At 38.1% G+C, this 15,719-nt stretch overlaps 1 protein-coding gene across 1 annotated transcript in view; it reads left to right on the top strand.

The window, feature by feature from the left end:
- Window positions 1-752: 752 nt before the first annotated feature.
- LOC104523836 (synaptotagmin-1-like) overlaps window positions 753-15,719 on the top strand; it is a gene marked incomplete at its 3' end in the record, with an annotated part of 17,299 nt that continues 2,332 nt past the window's right edge. Inside the window, exons 1-3 of the mRNA XM_010166533.1 lie at window positions 753-813; window positions 1,136-1,320; window positions 14,726-14,848. Coding sequence (XP_010164835.1) covers window positions 753-813; window positions 1,136-1,320; window positions 14,726-14,848 — 369 coding nt within the window. The remainder of the gene's footprint in view (window positions 814-1,135; window positions 1,321-14,725; window positions 14,849-15,719) is intronic.

The following is a 15,719-nucleotide window of genomic DNA, read 5'->3' as shown; positions in this document are numbered from 1 at the left end:
GGAAGTTCCTGTGACCATGCTTCACACTCTGCTTAGCTCCTTTAAGCAGTTAATTTTCTCTATTTATACTGTCCTTTCCCTTCTGTGATTCACTGACGTCAACATGTCAAATTTGATTCACTCTTTGGTTTTGCTCTGTATCATATTAGCGACCTTTAGGTAATGCATTGAGAGAGTATCTTGCAGACGTGATAGACTGAGTGCATTTTGAGATTTTTAGAAAATGATGGTTTATAAGTTCTGTCAGGTGTTCTGGATAAATGTGGGGATTGGTGGTCATTAAAGCTGATTTGTGTGAAGATATTTCCCTTCTGGAGTAGTTGTGCTTAAGTGTCATCTTAATTCCTTTTCTCCAAAAATTCTGATCTTTAACAAGATCATTTTATCATAGTAAGTGTTCTTTGTTATTTATTCATGCTTCGGTCATGTCCAGCATCCTGGACTGAATGAATAAACGGAACATAGGCTTTTCCTTATAGAAAAGTATAGATGAGAATATAGCTATGTACTGAAACTTTGGTATTGTTAGGGCACGGTGACAAATAGGGGAAATGCCCTTGGACTGGACAGTCCTTTGTCCTTGGTCAGTCTTTACTGGTGACCTTGACCTGCATCTGTTGCGAAGAGTCTGCGAGTCTGTCAAGTGCAGCAGTGGGCAGAGGAGAAGGGCTGTTCATTAAAACTGACTGCTTGGATCGGATGCTGTTCTGGAAAAGGGAAATTCTCAGTCACTTCCACTCGATTCAGCCACAATGCCAGGTGGGTTGGAGAGACGATTAAAGGAAGAAGCAAGTAATTGCCTAAATGTGCCGAGCGGTTTACAGATTTGCACAATGTAAATATTTTGGACATACTGTTTTCAGATGGTTGATTAATGAAAATAGCTGCAAGTGAGTTTGATATGTGTCACCAGGCATGTAAATAGATGTGTTAAATTGGCATTGTGTGTGCAAATGCTCAGCTGGGAGGAATGCACAAATAATGACAGGGTATTTTAGAAAGGATTTTGGGTATTCTTTGCAAGGCATTTTCATTGAAAAAGGCTTAGCTGCAAGAGAAATGTGCTTGTTTCTATATTTAACCCTACTAACATTTTACTACCTTCTTTTTGTGTGTATTTCTTTTTCTCTTCCAGTGCCACCTTGGGCCTTAATAGCCATAGCCATAGTTGCAGTCCTATTAATCCTTACCTGCTGCTTTTGTCTCTGTAAGAAATGCTTGTTCAAAAAGAAGAACAAGAAGAAGGGAAAGGAAAAGGGAGGGAAGAATGCTATTAACATGAAAGATGTTAAAGATTTAGGGAAAACCATGAAAGACCAGGTAAAGTACCTCTCCTTTTCTTCAACTCTTATGTTACATTTGAAGGTTTCTGTTTGATGTATCTACAAGAAGTTGTGCTTGTGTCTCAGTAGTGGCTCTGTGAAGAGATGGCAGCATCTTCTCGGTGGTATCGCAAAAGATGAATCTGGGTGTGGCATCACTGATAAAGCAGTCAGCCAGTTTCCTTGCTCTGCTAAAAAAAAATGAGCAAGTATATAATGACTCATCTAGAAGCGACAATTTTATTGAGAGTATCTTGGTTGTCCCAAAAATGAAGCTAATATGAGCAATTTTCACTGTCCTTTTTCAATACTTTGACCAGGACCTAGTATAATGTTTGTATATCTTTCTAGCAGTACTTCTGAGCTGACATGATGAACAAAAGTAGCTCTGAACTCTAAATCTCTTTTTGCACAAAAGCAAAAGTTCATCAGAGAAAGAAACAACGGTATGGAAGAAAAAAATGGGAGGTATAGAAACAAGGGAAAACAACTAAAAGGGAAGAGCATAGGGACATTCAGCACAATGATGTTGGGAAAATTCATTTTGTATTAGAGAGGAGGAGATTAAAGATAACAGACCGTACTTGTATCTGTAAGTCAACTGAGTAACTTGGAGGGAAAGATGAGTATAATGCCCTTTAAGCAGCATCATTTTCATAAGGGCAGGAAAACTTGTTCTTCAGATCTGCTTCATACAAGAGAAGCAGAAGGTTGCAGGACCTAATTCTCAGGGCCACTGACTTGACTAATATGTTCCTGGAAGAAAATAAAGCTTTTTTTAACAAGGTTGTAGTATTGCCCTGCCTGGAACAAACTGTTGAGAATAAGCAGAAGAATGGGGAAATAAAAGTGAACTATCCATGTGTCCTCACTGTGTTGCCAGATTTCCTAAGCTAAGAAGACAAAGGGCTGTATTTTTCAAACAGAAAGTACAGAAAAGGTTAAGATAATTGCTTGGCAAAACCTCTTTAGTAGGAGCCAGTAGCTGTAAAGATACTATATGGTGAAGTCTGTGCTCCCAAGACCCCTGGTGAGCCAGAGCAGTCCGGGAGCACTCTTCCAGCCAAAGGGAGAGGATAACAGCATGGTCAGGAATAAGAAGTTCCTTCCATAAGTTGTGTGACGGAGCACTGGAATAGGCTGCCCAAAGAGGTTGTGGAGTCTCCATCTCTGGAGATGTTCAAAGCCTGCCTGGACACTGTCCTGTGCAACCTGTTGTAGGGAACCTGCTTTAGCAGGGAGGTTGGACTAGATGATGTCCTGAGGTCCCTTCCAACTCCTATGATTCTGGGATCTCCTGTAGAAGAAAGCTGGACTGAAGACAGGTTGATTAGAATTATAAGCCAAAACTTGGACTAAGGTCAGCTATTGGGAACAAGATCCAAGAAGAGAAGCCTAGAGCACAGTAGCTGAAGCCCATGGAGCAGTCCAGAATAAGTGGTGAGATGCCACCATATGGTGATGGAGCAGTCACCAATGTGACTCATAGCCAGTCTTAAGAGTCTTGGAATAGGTTAGCATGCTTCTGCAGGCACAAAAGATGTAATGGGGGAAGAGCGCAATCAGGAGAGTGGATGAGGAAGCCTTACAAGTCTGATGACTAGCTGCAACTGGATCATGAGTGGAGTCTGAAAGGAGCTCTGATAAGGGGAGGAAAATAATGTATAAGCTTCAAAGGTACAGAACTATCAGAGCTATTTCCAGTTTCCATTATCAGACAAGAGGACAGCTTTTGTTGTTCTTGCTCAGTAGACAGTATGGAAAGGTAATAACTGAAGATCCAGTTGCTTTACTTCTGTTCATACTACTCAATTGCAGTAGCCAGTGCTAAAATGTTTGTTCATTAGACAGTAGTTAAATTTTCTAGCCTATACACTACAATAAAGTAAGCCTTAGCAAAATTCATTACTTTCAAGCTGTATGTATCAACATTTTATAGTATACACTGTCATGTGAGTGATGAAGGAAGGAGTGAGGCTTGATCTGACACAATCTGTTTTGGTTCTCAGACTGTAAGTACACATTCCATGCTTACTTACAGCAAATGAAGTTCACACCAGTTGCCCATCCTGGATGTACCCATGCATCTAATGTGCTAGTAGGCAATATAAAGCAGATTTCTCTACAGCCTTCCCAGATTGCCTTACCACAACTAACAGACTCCTGCACAGGCAGAAAGAGTGAACAGCTGGAAACCCTTCATCCACATTGCAAGTGGAGCACATTAGATAGAGCCCTGATGCGCAGCTTCAACCTTGGTTCCACCTGGAGAGAAGATGCTCCATGTGCCACACTGGTGTACTGGAGTGCATGACACTGACTTAAGACAAATTCACACCTGAAAACAACCTCATCAGTACACAAAATCATTAATGTAGATGGAGCTTTTCCAAGGTCGGGAAGATTTGTGAGGCTGAGCTCAAAAACCAGAGCAGAAATTTTGAGTTCTCCCTGGAAAAAGATTTTATGCTGATTTTGTTTTCTCCATATTATGAATGTGAAAAAAACCCCTTTTCTTTAAGAACTTTGATTTAGCATTCGTAGATTCCCTGGATTTGATTTATAGACTTTGTTTTGGCCTATTAATATTAAGTAATTGTGAGTTATTTCCCCTCAATAATGCCTGGAAAATCAGATCATAAATTGCTGAATTACCCTGGGTTACTGTTAGCCCATTGAAGCAAAAATAATTTGGAAGAACTGTTTGGTTATGCTTGTGGAAAAATTCCTTGAGATGTTTGCTACGTTCTACCAATGATAACAAACCTAATACTTTGTTGTAGGACAAATAATGTGCAATTTGTTGGTTGATAAGTATGTGAAATTTGTTCCATATCGTGTAAGGCCATTGTTGTATTTACAATATATTATTAAGTGTTTTTAATTATATTCATTAAGACCTGGATAAATGACCATTGATTCTTGGAAAATAAAAATTTTAAATGCAGAAGTACATTATGTAATTAATATTCGGTTTCATGTCTATCTTTTTCATGGAAAAATTTGATAAAAAGCTGAATCACATGTCTCTTGTCTACAAAGAGAGCTCAAACTTTGAAATCTTGCACAGATAGGTATTTTATGATTATTCCATTCAAAATATTCTGTATAGTTATTTAAACATAATTTTGCCCAAATATTTTGGGATTTAACCAGTATGTTTTGTTTTGCACAGTTAAACCTAAGGAAGGTAGATTCTCAGTTGATATAAATGTCAGACCTTTAATAAGTTGTTGCATCACCAACTCTCCAGCCAAGCCTCCTCTTCACTGTCTAGGATTTAAAAAACAGGCTGCTTAAATTAGGCCCTTAAATTCATACCTAGCAGTTTGATAGTGTACAGATTTTAAGTCCTTGTCCTTCAGCAACTTTTACCAACTTAATTACTAATTTGTGAAATTTAATCTGTCCTTTTTTTTAACTGATTGTTTATTCCAACAGTTTAATCTTGAATTATCAGTGCAAATTTTAATATACCTAGCTGAACTCAATGCAATGCTAAATGTAGAATATTTCAGTTAAGATAATTGAACCACTTTAGAGGCTCTGGCATAACATAGAAAGGGTAAAAACAAGAATGCCTTTTAGCTCTTTAAAGTCAATTTAATGTTAAAAAAAAATAATTGTAGATCAAGATATAAATATAATGCCTTTATAAAGGGCAACCTGCAGTACCAAACATCTGAGATGTTGTCAAAAAAACAAAAAGCTTAGTTCAGTCATTGTTAGGCCTGAACCTGCAAGTGCTAATTACCTTCTGCCTTCAGCTGAGAGTGCATAATAGCAGTTGATAGACACTTGACATCTTGCAAGATCCTAGTTCCCTAGGCACACAAAACTTGAAAGGGAGTAGCATTTGGTAAATTCAAAGTATCAGCTTCTGGAAGTATAATTTTCCTCTTAGTCTGGTGTTTGTCAGAGAGAACTTCTGACCTACAAGTACTCATGCTGACCTGCAAATCCATGCCAAATTGTTATAGATCAATAAAGCTTGATACAGTTAAAGATCCTTTTGACATAGAAACTCAGTCAGCTCCATAGTCACACCTGGTAGCTAGATACTACAGAAAGTGGAATAAACTTTTGGTCTGTGTTTGAATATTTGTGCTTCACAATGTCCACTATCCTGAACACAACTTCAAATGCAAAACTGTTTGTAAAATAAAATAGGTTATGAGTAAATGTAGTTGAGGCAAAGTGAGAGATGAGTTGAAAATAGGATTAGGTTTTCAGTCTTGAAACCTGTTTCCATTGCAGGCAATGCTTACTTTTTCAGGTAGAATATACAACTCCACCGAGGGCCACTGGGAGGATTAGATTCCTTCTAGGGGAGGCAAATTGTTAAAGAATGTACTGCTGTAAAAAGGTCATTTCTCCATGGTTTTTACTAATATTTGTGTGTGGATGTTTTAATTTTTATTTCTTCCTTCTATGTCCTCCTTGTCTGTGTTGTGTCTCATGACTGTTCTGGATTGTCACTTGCGGTAGGTTTATTTTGCTATTTGGACACGCCTAGCCTAAAGCTCTGATACATATAGTCTTCTGACAGCTCTGGCTCCTCAGCTGAGATTTATATGTAGTAGCTTTGATACACACATCAAGAGGCTGAACTAAATTGATTGGGTATTTTTTTGGTTGGATATATATTTAAGAGGAGGGCAGAAGAAAGGTTGTCATTCTTTCTGTTAGCTAAAATATTAAGTCAAACTGTACTAGAAAGCTCAAGTTTAAAATTGATAGGCACATAAAAATAACTTGCTAATTTTATTTCCTTTTTGTATAAATGTCACCATATCAAAAGTAGATGAAATCAGTATGTATTTTTAATGTCTTAGTTTCTAAGTGTTGCTAAAATGATTGGTACCTCATGAAACTTGCTGTGGGCTCTCACATCATCTCAGTACAGTGCCCACACTTTAAGTTCTTAATGCTCCACACCAAACTCTTTTCAGTGGTCTTACTCCAGGTTTTTGTTGGTGCAACTGAATGACAGTTAGCACCAGTGTTTTTGTAAGATCTTCCCATCACAGTCTCTGCCATGCCCCTGGTGGCTGCCACTACATTTTTTCTTTAGGGGAAAAAAAAATCCCTCAAACACCCAGATCCAGAGAGAGTATAGTAGCTGCTGATTTATTGGGTCTGAATTTAATGCTTTGGTACAACAAAATTCTTGTTTAAGCTTGGTCTGTGGGCTGAGGAAAGGAATAGACTTAATCATTCAAATCACGAACAGCAGCACTGAAAAACTACTAAAATTTAGCCCTATTACTTGGAGAATAATTGTTGTGATGGTCTGAACATTTTATTAGGTCACAAAGACTTGTGGAGAAGATTTAATACCTCCATATTTTATTATTGCATCAGGCTGAAACACTGCCACTAGTGAAAGATTTTTGGCTTATTATGAATGTGTCTGTTAGGTGAAGTAGGAGATTTGGGATCAGGTATATGTACTACACCTTGGAGTACAAAGAGTGTATTCTTGGCTCTGCTACTGACTTACTATGGCCTTCAGTCAGACACCTCAGGCTTCTCTATATATTTGGTTTTTCTTTACATAGGCCTTCTTTTAACATTGGGATTAGGTACTAACTTAATCAGAATATACCGATTAATGTTCATGCATTAATAGCAGTGAAATATTGGGACATTATAAAGTAATATGGTACTGAGAGCTGCAATTGCACCTAACTGAGCTTCGACATGTAATGGTTTTCTCTGTCTATTTCACTCTATGATTTTAGCTGTTGAACAGTAAACACCCTTACCCTTATGTAGAAAATATACTGAAGGAATAAGCTTTTTAATGTTAAGTGCCCTCAAACATTCCTAAGTAGTGTCTGTTGACCTGATGGCGTGATAGCCAAAATGAAGTTAGTAAAATCCACACTGACATCCAGAGCGCCTGGATTTCACTCAAAGGAACTCAAGCCTTTATTGCAAGAAATAATCCAAGAGGATCTTTCTGAGGGACAGGCAATCTCTTGCTGGCAGTGGTCTTTTCTTCTGCAATGTTTGCTCATGTGATTGTTTTCTGAATTGAATGCCAGAGAATAGTGAGTGTATTTATTCCACAATGCCACCTGTCTTGGTCTCAGCATGCCAGTTCCCATTTGTTGGCATCTTCAGTTCATGATGACGTTAATGTCACCATGGCTTATCCACAATGCAATGAGACATTCTAATTCACACTCAGAAAGACAGTATGTGCTGCAGAGCTATTACAGTGCAGAAAATTAGTCAGAAACAATGGGAACAAATCTTTCTTAGAAAACAAGCCCAGTAAACTATCCTGTGGCAGTCAGAATGGATTGACTGAATCCCATTTGTACATTAATTCAACCTCAGGCTTGGGCAATTGTCCTTCTTTTTCACCTGACTCAGAAAGCAACATGCAGGGTGCAAAAAACTTCTTGGAAAATGTGAAAATATCAAGTTTATAAAGATACAATGTTATTTAAAAGTGTTGATGTTCTGCAGAGTTTTCTGCAAAACTTTTCTGTAACTTAGGTTTATAGTAGACTTCAGAACTCTGAAAATACGGAAGCAGCAGCTGTGAGACACAAGGCTAGGCTTATTTCCATTCTATCTTTTAATCTCAGTCACTCCTAAGACAACATAGGAGCTTGCTTTACATGCTTCCTGAGTTCCTTTTTCCTCCTTTTTAAAAATTATTTTTCCTGCAAAAGAATTCATTTACTTTTTTTGTAACCATTGCACTGTTAGCATGAGATGAAGATACAGATTGTACTTATTTTCTAACATGTCTTGTTTTCTATACTGATGGTCTTGCCACTGGAAGCTTCTGTAGTCAAGGACATTTCTTTCTTGCATTCTCTTGATTAACAGAGCAAATTTTTAATTCTTTACTCAAGTCTAGAGTCTCCATGTTCCTAATGAGTGGTGTCTAGGAAGTATGCAATTGTTTCCTAAATTAAGTGATCTGAATCACACTCTTGAGACATTTACCTGTATCCACTGATTATATGGAAAGCTATACTGTTATACTAAGTGCCTGAAGTTAGCGGGTATGAATAACCTACAACAGGAACAGCAGTTCATATCAATGACCTATTCATCTCAAACCTGATTGGGAATATTTAATTGTTTACTTTTTAAGTGAAGGCATTTATTCTTTACAAAATGATTAGTAATAAATATAAATAGCAAAATAACCTTCAAGCATGAGAATACTACATCAGATACTTGATAAAGCCCTATTTAGAGGATAGTCAGAAGGTGATCTTATATCTTAAGTATCTGAGCCAAAAGAACAGTACTTTGCCAACTTTTTCTCCATATATCCATGTGACACCCAATAAATCATGTCTGCCTATAATTAGGTTAATTTTCACTGTTAAACAGATGTAGTCCTAATTATATAGTGTGACAGATTTTTCAAACAGAAATAAATGTAGTACTTGGAGCAGTCCTCCCATGTCAAGGAGCCAGCTTAGTTCTAGAGCATGCTTCCTTCTGGCCCACTGCCATTCATTTGGGGAGGATGAAGACCAACTGATTGAGCAGCATGCACTGGCCAGGCATCCTAAAGCTGCCTCCTACTCACAGCCTGCAGCTTAGTGCAACCGAGCACTGCCATATGGGAAGTGGGGGCAGAGCACACTAGCGTACTTGCAAGAGCTTTTGCTTCTTTTTGTTCATGTGCATGAACTCTGTGTTCAAAGCAGAGCCCTGACCTACCACATGCACTTCCAAAATAGACCTCCAAGCTGAGACTGTCTGCATCTATTTCGGGAAATAAACATGCTACAAGAAAAACAGGTTGATTCGGGGACTTAACAGCTCCAACTTGAGTGTATGTGTTCATATTTTACATTAAACATCTCCAGCATTTGCTGTGTTCTTCTGTTGCACTAGAATAAGTTGGTATTTTAGTACTCAAACAATTCAGCAAGCTCTTAAGCTGAACATGATGACCTTGTGTCACAGAACTCCGAAAGAAGGAAAGTCTTTTGAATAATCCAACAGACCATTTAAAACCTGGATAACAAGCAAGGAAGTAATGTCAAGACATCGCATGCTGGACACAGCAGGGTCTTGCTCATTCTGTGCATTGGTGTGTCCCACCGCTGGTGTGTGAGGCCAACGCTCTTACAGCAGTACTGGCAAAGTAGATTTCACAATGACCAAAGCCTGGCTCAGCCACTGGAAACCTGTGCACAACATGCTCTTTAAATTAATTCATGGAGAGAAAGCAGGTGCTGAAAGAATGAAATGTCTTTCCTTCTGAGGGACTGTGATAGAGAATGTGCTACAATTGTAGGCTTTTCTGCTTTGTGATAGGGAATCAGCCAGGATTTTTTAAAGGCCTTTCTTTTCCCCTGGGATAAAAATTGTCCAGGTCAGAATTATGGTATTCTTGAATGTGAAAGAAATTGATAACAGGTGCACCACCATTAGTGGAAATGCAGCCATTCCTAGTTGTGGAGGAAAAATTGCATTTCTGATAAATTCGTTGTTGGACATAGCACAGAACATTCTCACTACAGAATAATACTGTTTTCTTCCATTCACCTCAGCAAGCATTGCACAAGTCTAAGGACTGGGCATCATTCACACATTAAAAAAATATCCCCTTCCTCATGTGAACAAAAGGAATGATTGATGGGGCAGGCGGAGATGGAACTCAGGACAGCAGCATGCACTGTGCAGCAAATAAACTTACAGGCTGCAGTCAGCATTATGTTTTTCTTCTTAACGTCTCTCCTTCTTGCTTAGTGATAGCTTGTTTCCTTAAAAGTGAGGACATAGGCCACCCCATGAATGGAAAGAGCCCTAAAAACTCTGTTAATGAAAATGTTTCTTTACATACAACAGTGAAAGACACTTTGCTTGAAGTCTTAAATAGCTTGTGACATGAACCAGGCATTAACAATGAGACATGAAGAAAACTGAGACTGGAATCAAAGTGCAAAATACACCTTCACAGGTCTTTGCATCCTCCTGATGACTCAGACATGATTGTGGCCTCTGCCTCGTTGTACAGGAGGCAAGAAAGTACACTTGCTCCCCCAGCAGCTTTGATACCCGAGTCTTATGTCAGTTTGCTTTCCTGGAGCTTCTGCACACATGGAATCTGGAGGCAACCAGCAAACCAACTGTGCGAAATCCCTTGCAGACCTCCTTGATTTCTACATGTAGTTTTTGGTAGGGATTAAATGAAAGTGTACATCAAGCTGCTTTAATCCCCAGAATCTCTCCTGTGGCTTGTGGTGCATAGTAGTGAGGTAAACCCAGTGACAGGGTGCAGGGCTTTTGGTGGAACTGATTGGGAGGCAAGGGATGTTCACGGTATTGGGAGGCAGCATCACTGGAGAGAGGCTTTTGTCAGCTAGGGAAATGGGAGGGGGAGGAAGCCCAGGAAATGTAAAAAACTGCTACAAGGTGTGGAGTTTGCAGAACTTCAATTACAAGCAGTTTTGTTTTTTCTTTCCTTTTTTAATGCAATAGATGTGACTACAGAAAAAAAAAAAATTAACAACCCAAAAGAAGAGAGGAGACTGTAAAAGCACTCTCAATTATGTTATGGAAGTGAAGAAACAATCAGCAGACTGAACTGTGGATGCCAGATTGCTGTAATTTAGCCCTATTTGTTGTAGCAACCACTACAGAGTAGATGAGCTTGAAAACAATTAACTAAACATGGCACAGAAAAGAAAATACTAATGCCATATGTAGATTTGTCTGCACCCTTGTTTAGAGCTAGCTACAGAGCTCATTCAAACGTGGATTAAATGCTCAAAAATTCATTTTGTCTTCTGGGTCTAAGAAAACATATATTGTATTGCTCTGTTAAGGTCCTTGGCACAACGTAACTTTTCTTGCTGATTTCATTAGGCACGGATATATCACCTTGTAATAGTTGCATTGGATTAACACTTTTTTGTACATTCCTACATCTGCTTACATATAATCCTGTGTTTTTCAGTTACTTATACACATGTAATAGGATATAGAGGTTTCGTTGTTGTGTGTTTCTGCATATGCTACGCAGAAATGAAGAAACCATTTGAGTGAACTTCACAGTCATCCCAAATTAGAAAAAATAAATCTGCTCTCTAGCACAATATAATAATGCACTTCTATGCTGCGTATTTCATGGAAAAGGAATTTTAAATGTCATGGAATCAGAAGAAATATTAGGAGAGGAAATACGTATATTCTTCAGCATTAAATCTGGGCTTTCTGTTCACAGTTGTGTCAGATGAAGAGGCTTGCGGAAAAAGCTGGCTTATAATTAAAAATATTTTATTGTTTCTAAAACCAATAAAATATAGCTGCTTATTTTAATTGATTGTAGCAATACAACAGTAAAATCCAATAGAGTGTGATATAGTGTGCTATAAATTGAGGGTTGCAGTACTCTTCCATTAAATATTGATCTTTGAGAGAATTTCAATACAAAATTAAAATCCCTACGGGGTGCTTCAGCTACTTTGAAGCAATCCAGTTCTTGTCCCTCTTTGGAACTCAGCAGCTGCATCAAACATGAGAAACTTCTGAGCTTCCTTTGACTCAGCTTCTTCTTGTAGCATTGGCCTCTAGTTTGAAAGCAAATACATCTCTTGATGGTAAAAGCTATTATGTACAGACTGCTGTAGAGATAATAATTTGTCATTTCTTCCCTCCCCCCATGCCATGACCTTGGCCAAATTCAAACACCGTCTCACTCTTGGTATTTCTTAGTGCTTCAGTGCTTCAGTGTTTCTGAGTCAAGGTCAAGAAAAATCATATAGCTCCTCAGCTGATGTGAGTAATGTGTAATGTTTTCCATCTCTCCTGGGAAATAGCTTTCACCTTCCAATAGGCCTTTCATAACCTGTGGATAAGAGTTTCCCAACCATGCAATGTTTTCTGCCTGTACTTCAAAACTCCCTTGCAAGAGGGACATTAGCTTCCCATTCTATTTTCCATAGCCATACTGAGAACTTTTTCATATTGAGTTACCCACAGCTCTGGCATCTAACAGACTGACCAGCTATGCAGAAGAGTATATCATTTTCCTAGAGAGAGTATGGATATGTAACTATGGCCTTGATGCAATAGTTACAAATTACTCCTACCTAGAAATTAGCATATAGGGTTCTTTTGTCATTCTCCCTTTTATTCCTGAGGAACGGCTATAGGATATTTCCTCTCAAGCAAAATCAAGTTCAAAAGTAGAGGAAACAACAGAAAGACCAGTAGTTATCCCAGAAATGATGATATACTGAGGCTGTTTATCACTCTTCTATCATGGAGTCCTCTAATAGGGCAGTCCTGGGATGATTCAAAGCAGTGGGTCTTGAAGTTATCATCCCACTCTGAATTATTGCTTCCTGTTGTCTCCAGGCTCAGATAGATGTGGTTGCTTCAGTCGGATTGAGTCACATCTTTTTATTTTTTTCTTCATCACAAAACCTGAAGCTTATTTTTATTACCAGTGAAAGCAAGGTGTTTGGCATAATCACATCATCCCATATCCTGAAGGTCCCACATATGGTCCTGCAGGGACTATTCCTCTTGCCATAGAGCCTGTCAGTTTTGAAGTGTCACACTTGTTGTTTTACTAACAAAAATGTGCTATAGACAGGGAACTTGCTAGCAGCTTGGCAATTAAAATGTCTCAAAATAATTTTCATTTCAGGCAGTTCAGCCCTTGCAAATAGAAATTGTTTAGTTCAAAAATATTACTCTTCCAACATCACAGGCAATTCTCATCCACTACTGACCTTTCCCACCAATCCCATCCAGGTACACTGTAATTTATGTTCCTAGTAAAGAGTCCCATCATTCACTAACATTCAGATATTTAACTCAACCCCAGCTCCTCAGCTTGCATAAATCGATGTTGTTGCATTGATTTCCATTGAGCTATGCCAGCTGAATTTCTACCTTATTTCAAAAAGCAAAGAAATAATTGCTTAATACTGTACATTTTTGAGTCTGACCTTTTGAATTTGGATCTGGCTTCTGAAAAATAACATTTTCTACTTCAGAGATCAATCTTTCTTCTTACCACACTCATGCAACTGTTGCATGTCCTCACTGTGTTCATGACTGAATGCGAATGTTAATGCTTTCATCTTTGTTCTTTCTCCAACCACCATCAGCCATGGATTAGCTACTTTCCAGCCTTGCTGTCCCTTCAGATAGAGAGCTCCACCTGCAACCTATTGTTTATAAATGCTGTAGGTTTCTTCAGACCACCTCACTGTGAAAAAAGAAAGAACATAACAAATCTTTTTCTTGCTGTTAATAGTCTGTTTGTGCAAGCAGAAGCTCCATACAGAAGGAACTTTCATCCAGATAGGGCTCTTATAGATAAGTATACTGTTTACTATAACATGCAAATAACAATTCTGGATGAATGCTAAGTATTTATTCCTTGTTTTCACACTCTGAACTTTATTTTCACATTTTCCACAATTTTTCACTATTTGTCTTGCCACTTTTGCCCATTTTTCAGTTCTTACTCAGATTAAAATCTGCTGAAATAAGATCTGCATAGTTAGTCATGCTTCATATGGTTTAATAATTGAATGAACTCCCTTTTCCACAGTGCAAATACTTATGCTTTCTGGTACAGCAAAAAACTGATTACATCATTTAGTATTTTAATTATGTATAAAATCCAAGATAACTGCTGTGTCATTTAAAAGTGGCAGGTTTTATGCAATAGACAAAATTGTAAGTGGTACTGTATTTCTTTATTTTTGTGTTTCTTTCTAAGCAAACTAAAGTCAACTTGCAATCAATTTGGTTCAGCCAAGCTTTGTAGTGAGAATGAATAAAAAGGAAATTGGTCTCAGGAGGGAGGGAAAAGGAGAAACATGCATTTGCTAATAGCATGGTGAAAACTTTGCTTCCATATTCATTCTTAATAAACATGAAAAATGTTTGGCATATGATTGTAGGAAGAACTCATCCACAGCACATGCTCTTTATCATAGTAATCCTACAGAAACGTGTTGCCAATTGCAAACAATTCACAGCATGCACAACCAGGTTTGACATTGCCGAGAAATTCTTAAGTTGAATGAATGCGTGACTTTGCTTATTTAATAGCATGTTTGCCTCCTTGTGCCTCTTTAAGAGCCAGTGTGAACCCAGAAGAACTTTTTAATATCAAGTTGATATTTTGTTTCTACTTCCAGGTTTTATAACAATTGTTGCTTGTAATAGTCCAAGAAGCTTTCTTCCTACTTCCATTGCTTGCTTGCTGATTTATAACATCTTCTTGAGCAACTTAAATAGCGTAAAAATATATGTAAACTGCATATTTGGATTTCTGCTGTCATGCTTGCTTTTAATGGCTTTAAAATAGATTTGAGGACAGTGTCTATTTTAAACTGGTACTGAGAGTTTGCCTTATTTATGAATATTACATTTCTTCATTCTAGGCTCTTAAGGATGATGATGCTGAGACTGGGCTGACTGATGGGGAAGAGAAAGAAGAACCCAAGGAAGTGGAGAAACTGGGGAAAATCCAATATTCTTTGGATTATGACTTCCAGAACAATCAGGTTTGGAACAACCAACCTGTAACATTTCATTTCTGTGTGTGCAAGGGGAGAATGAAGTAATACATACAGTTACAGTAGGTATTTCTGAAATCCTTACTGCTTGCATGGAGTAAAGGGAGAAATCAAGACTGAAGATTCATGACAGAGGTACTATTAAATTGGTATTCAATGTACTCAGAGTTTATAGTACACCTTTAATCAAAATTGAAGACAAAAGTTTTATCCAATGTTTATTAATAACTTATATTAAAGCATCACCAATCAATGTCAACCCACATAATATTATGGAGTCTGCATGCAGACAGTAAAAGATAGCTTCAGTCTTCAGATATTTAAAACTTAAGCAAACAAAAGATGGGAGGAAAAAGAGAGGGACATAAAAGTTGATTCATTGTGGGTCTTTTAGCAAGTTGGTGAGATTGCCAAGGGTAGCTTTCTCTCACATCATCAAGTGCGCACTTGATGCAATCAGGAAAGTTGAACAAGAAGAATCTGCCCAGTCAAGGACTGATACTCCTTCAGTACCCTACTGTGAAGCTGGGAAGACCAAACTTTGGCATACTTACCCAAGTTATTAGGAGGAATAGACACCGTAATGTGATGTAGACCTAGAATTGACCTACTTGACAGGTCTGGCCATATCCTGAACTAGATCATTTTCCTCCTTGGCCTCTTGCTGTGGTTCGGATAACTTTCGTCAATTATACCAATTCACAGCCTCACATTAAAAACTCACTGTGCTCAACTTTGGACTGAAGTACACCCACACATCTGACTTCTTCACTTCTAGTGCACATCTTTCAGTGAATTTGAGAATACATATCCTGCATTTTATTTTTTGACAACTTCAGTCAAAACCACATCATGCTTC

This window comes from Antrostomus carolinensis, unplaced genomic scaffold (genome assembly GCF_000700745.2).
Source record: "Antrostomus carolinensis isolate BGI_N321 unplaced genomic scaffold, ASM70074v2 scaffold38954, whole genome shotgun sequence".
NCBI classification, from domain to species: Eukaryota; Metazoa; Chordata; class Aves; order Caprimulgiformes; family Caprimulgidae; genus Antrostomus; species Antrostomus carolinensis.
The sequence above is the reverse complement of the archived record's forward strand: the minus strand, read 5'-3'. Positions and strand labels throughout refer to the sequence as shown.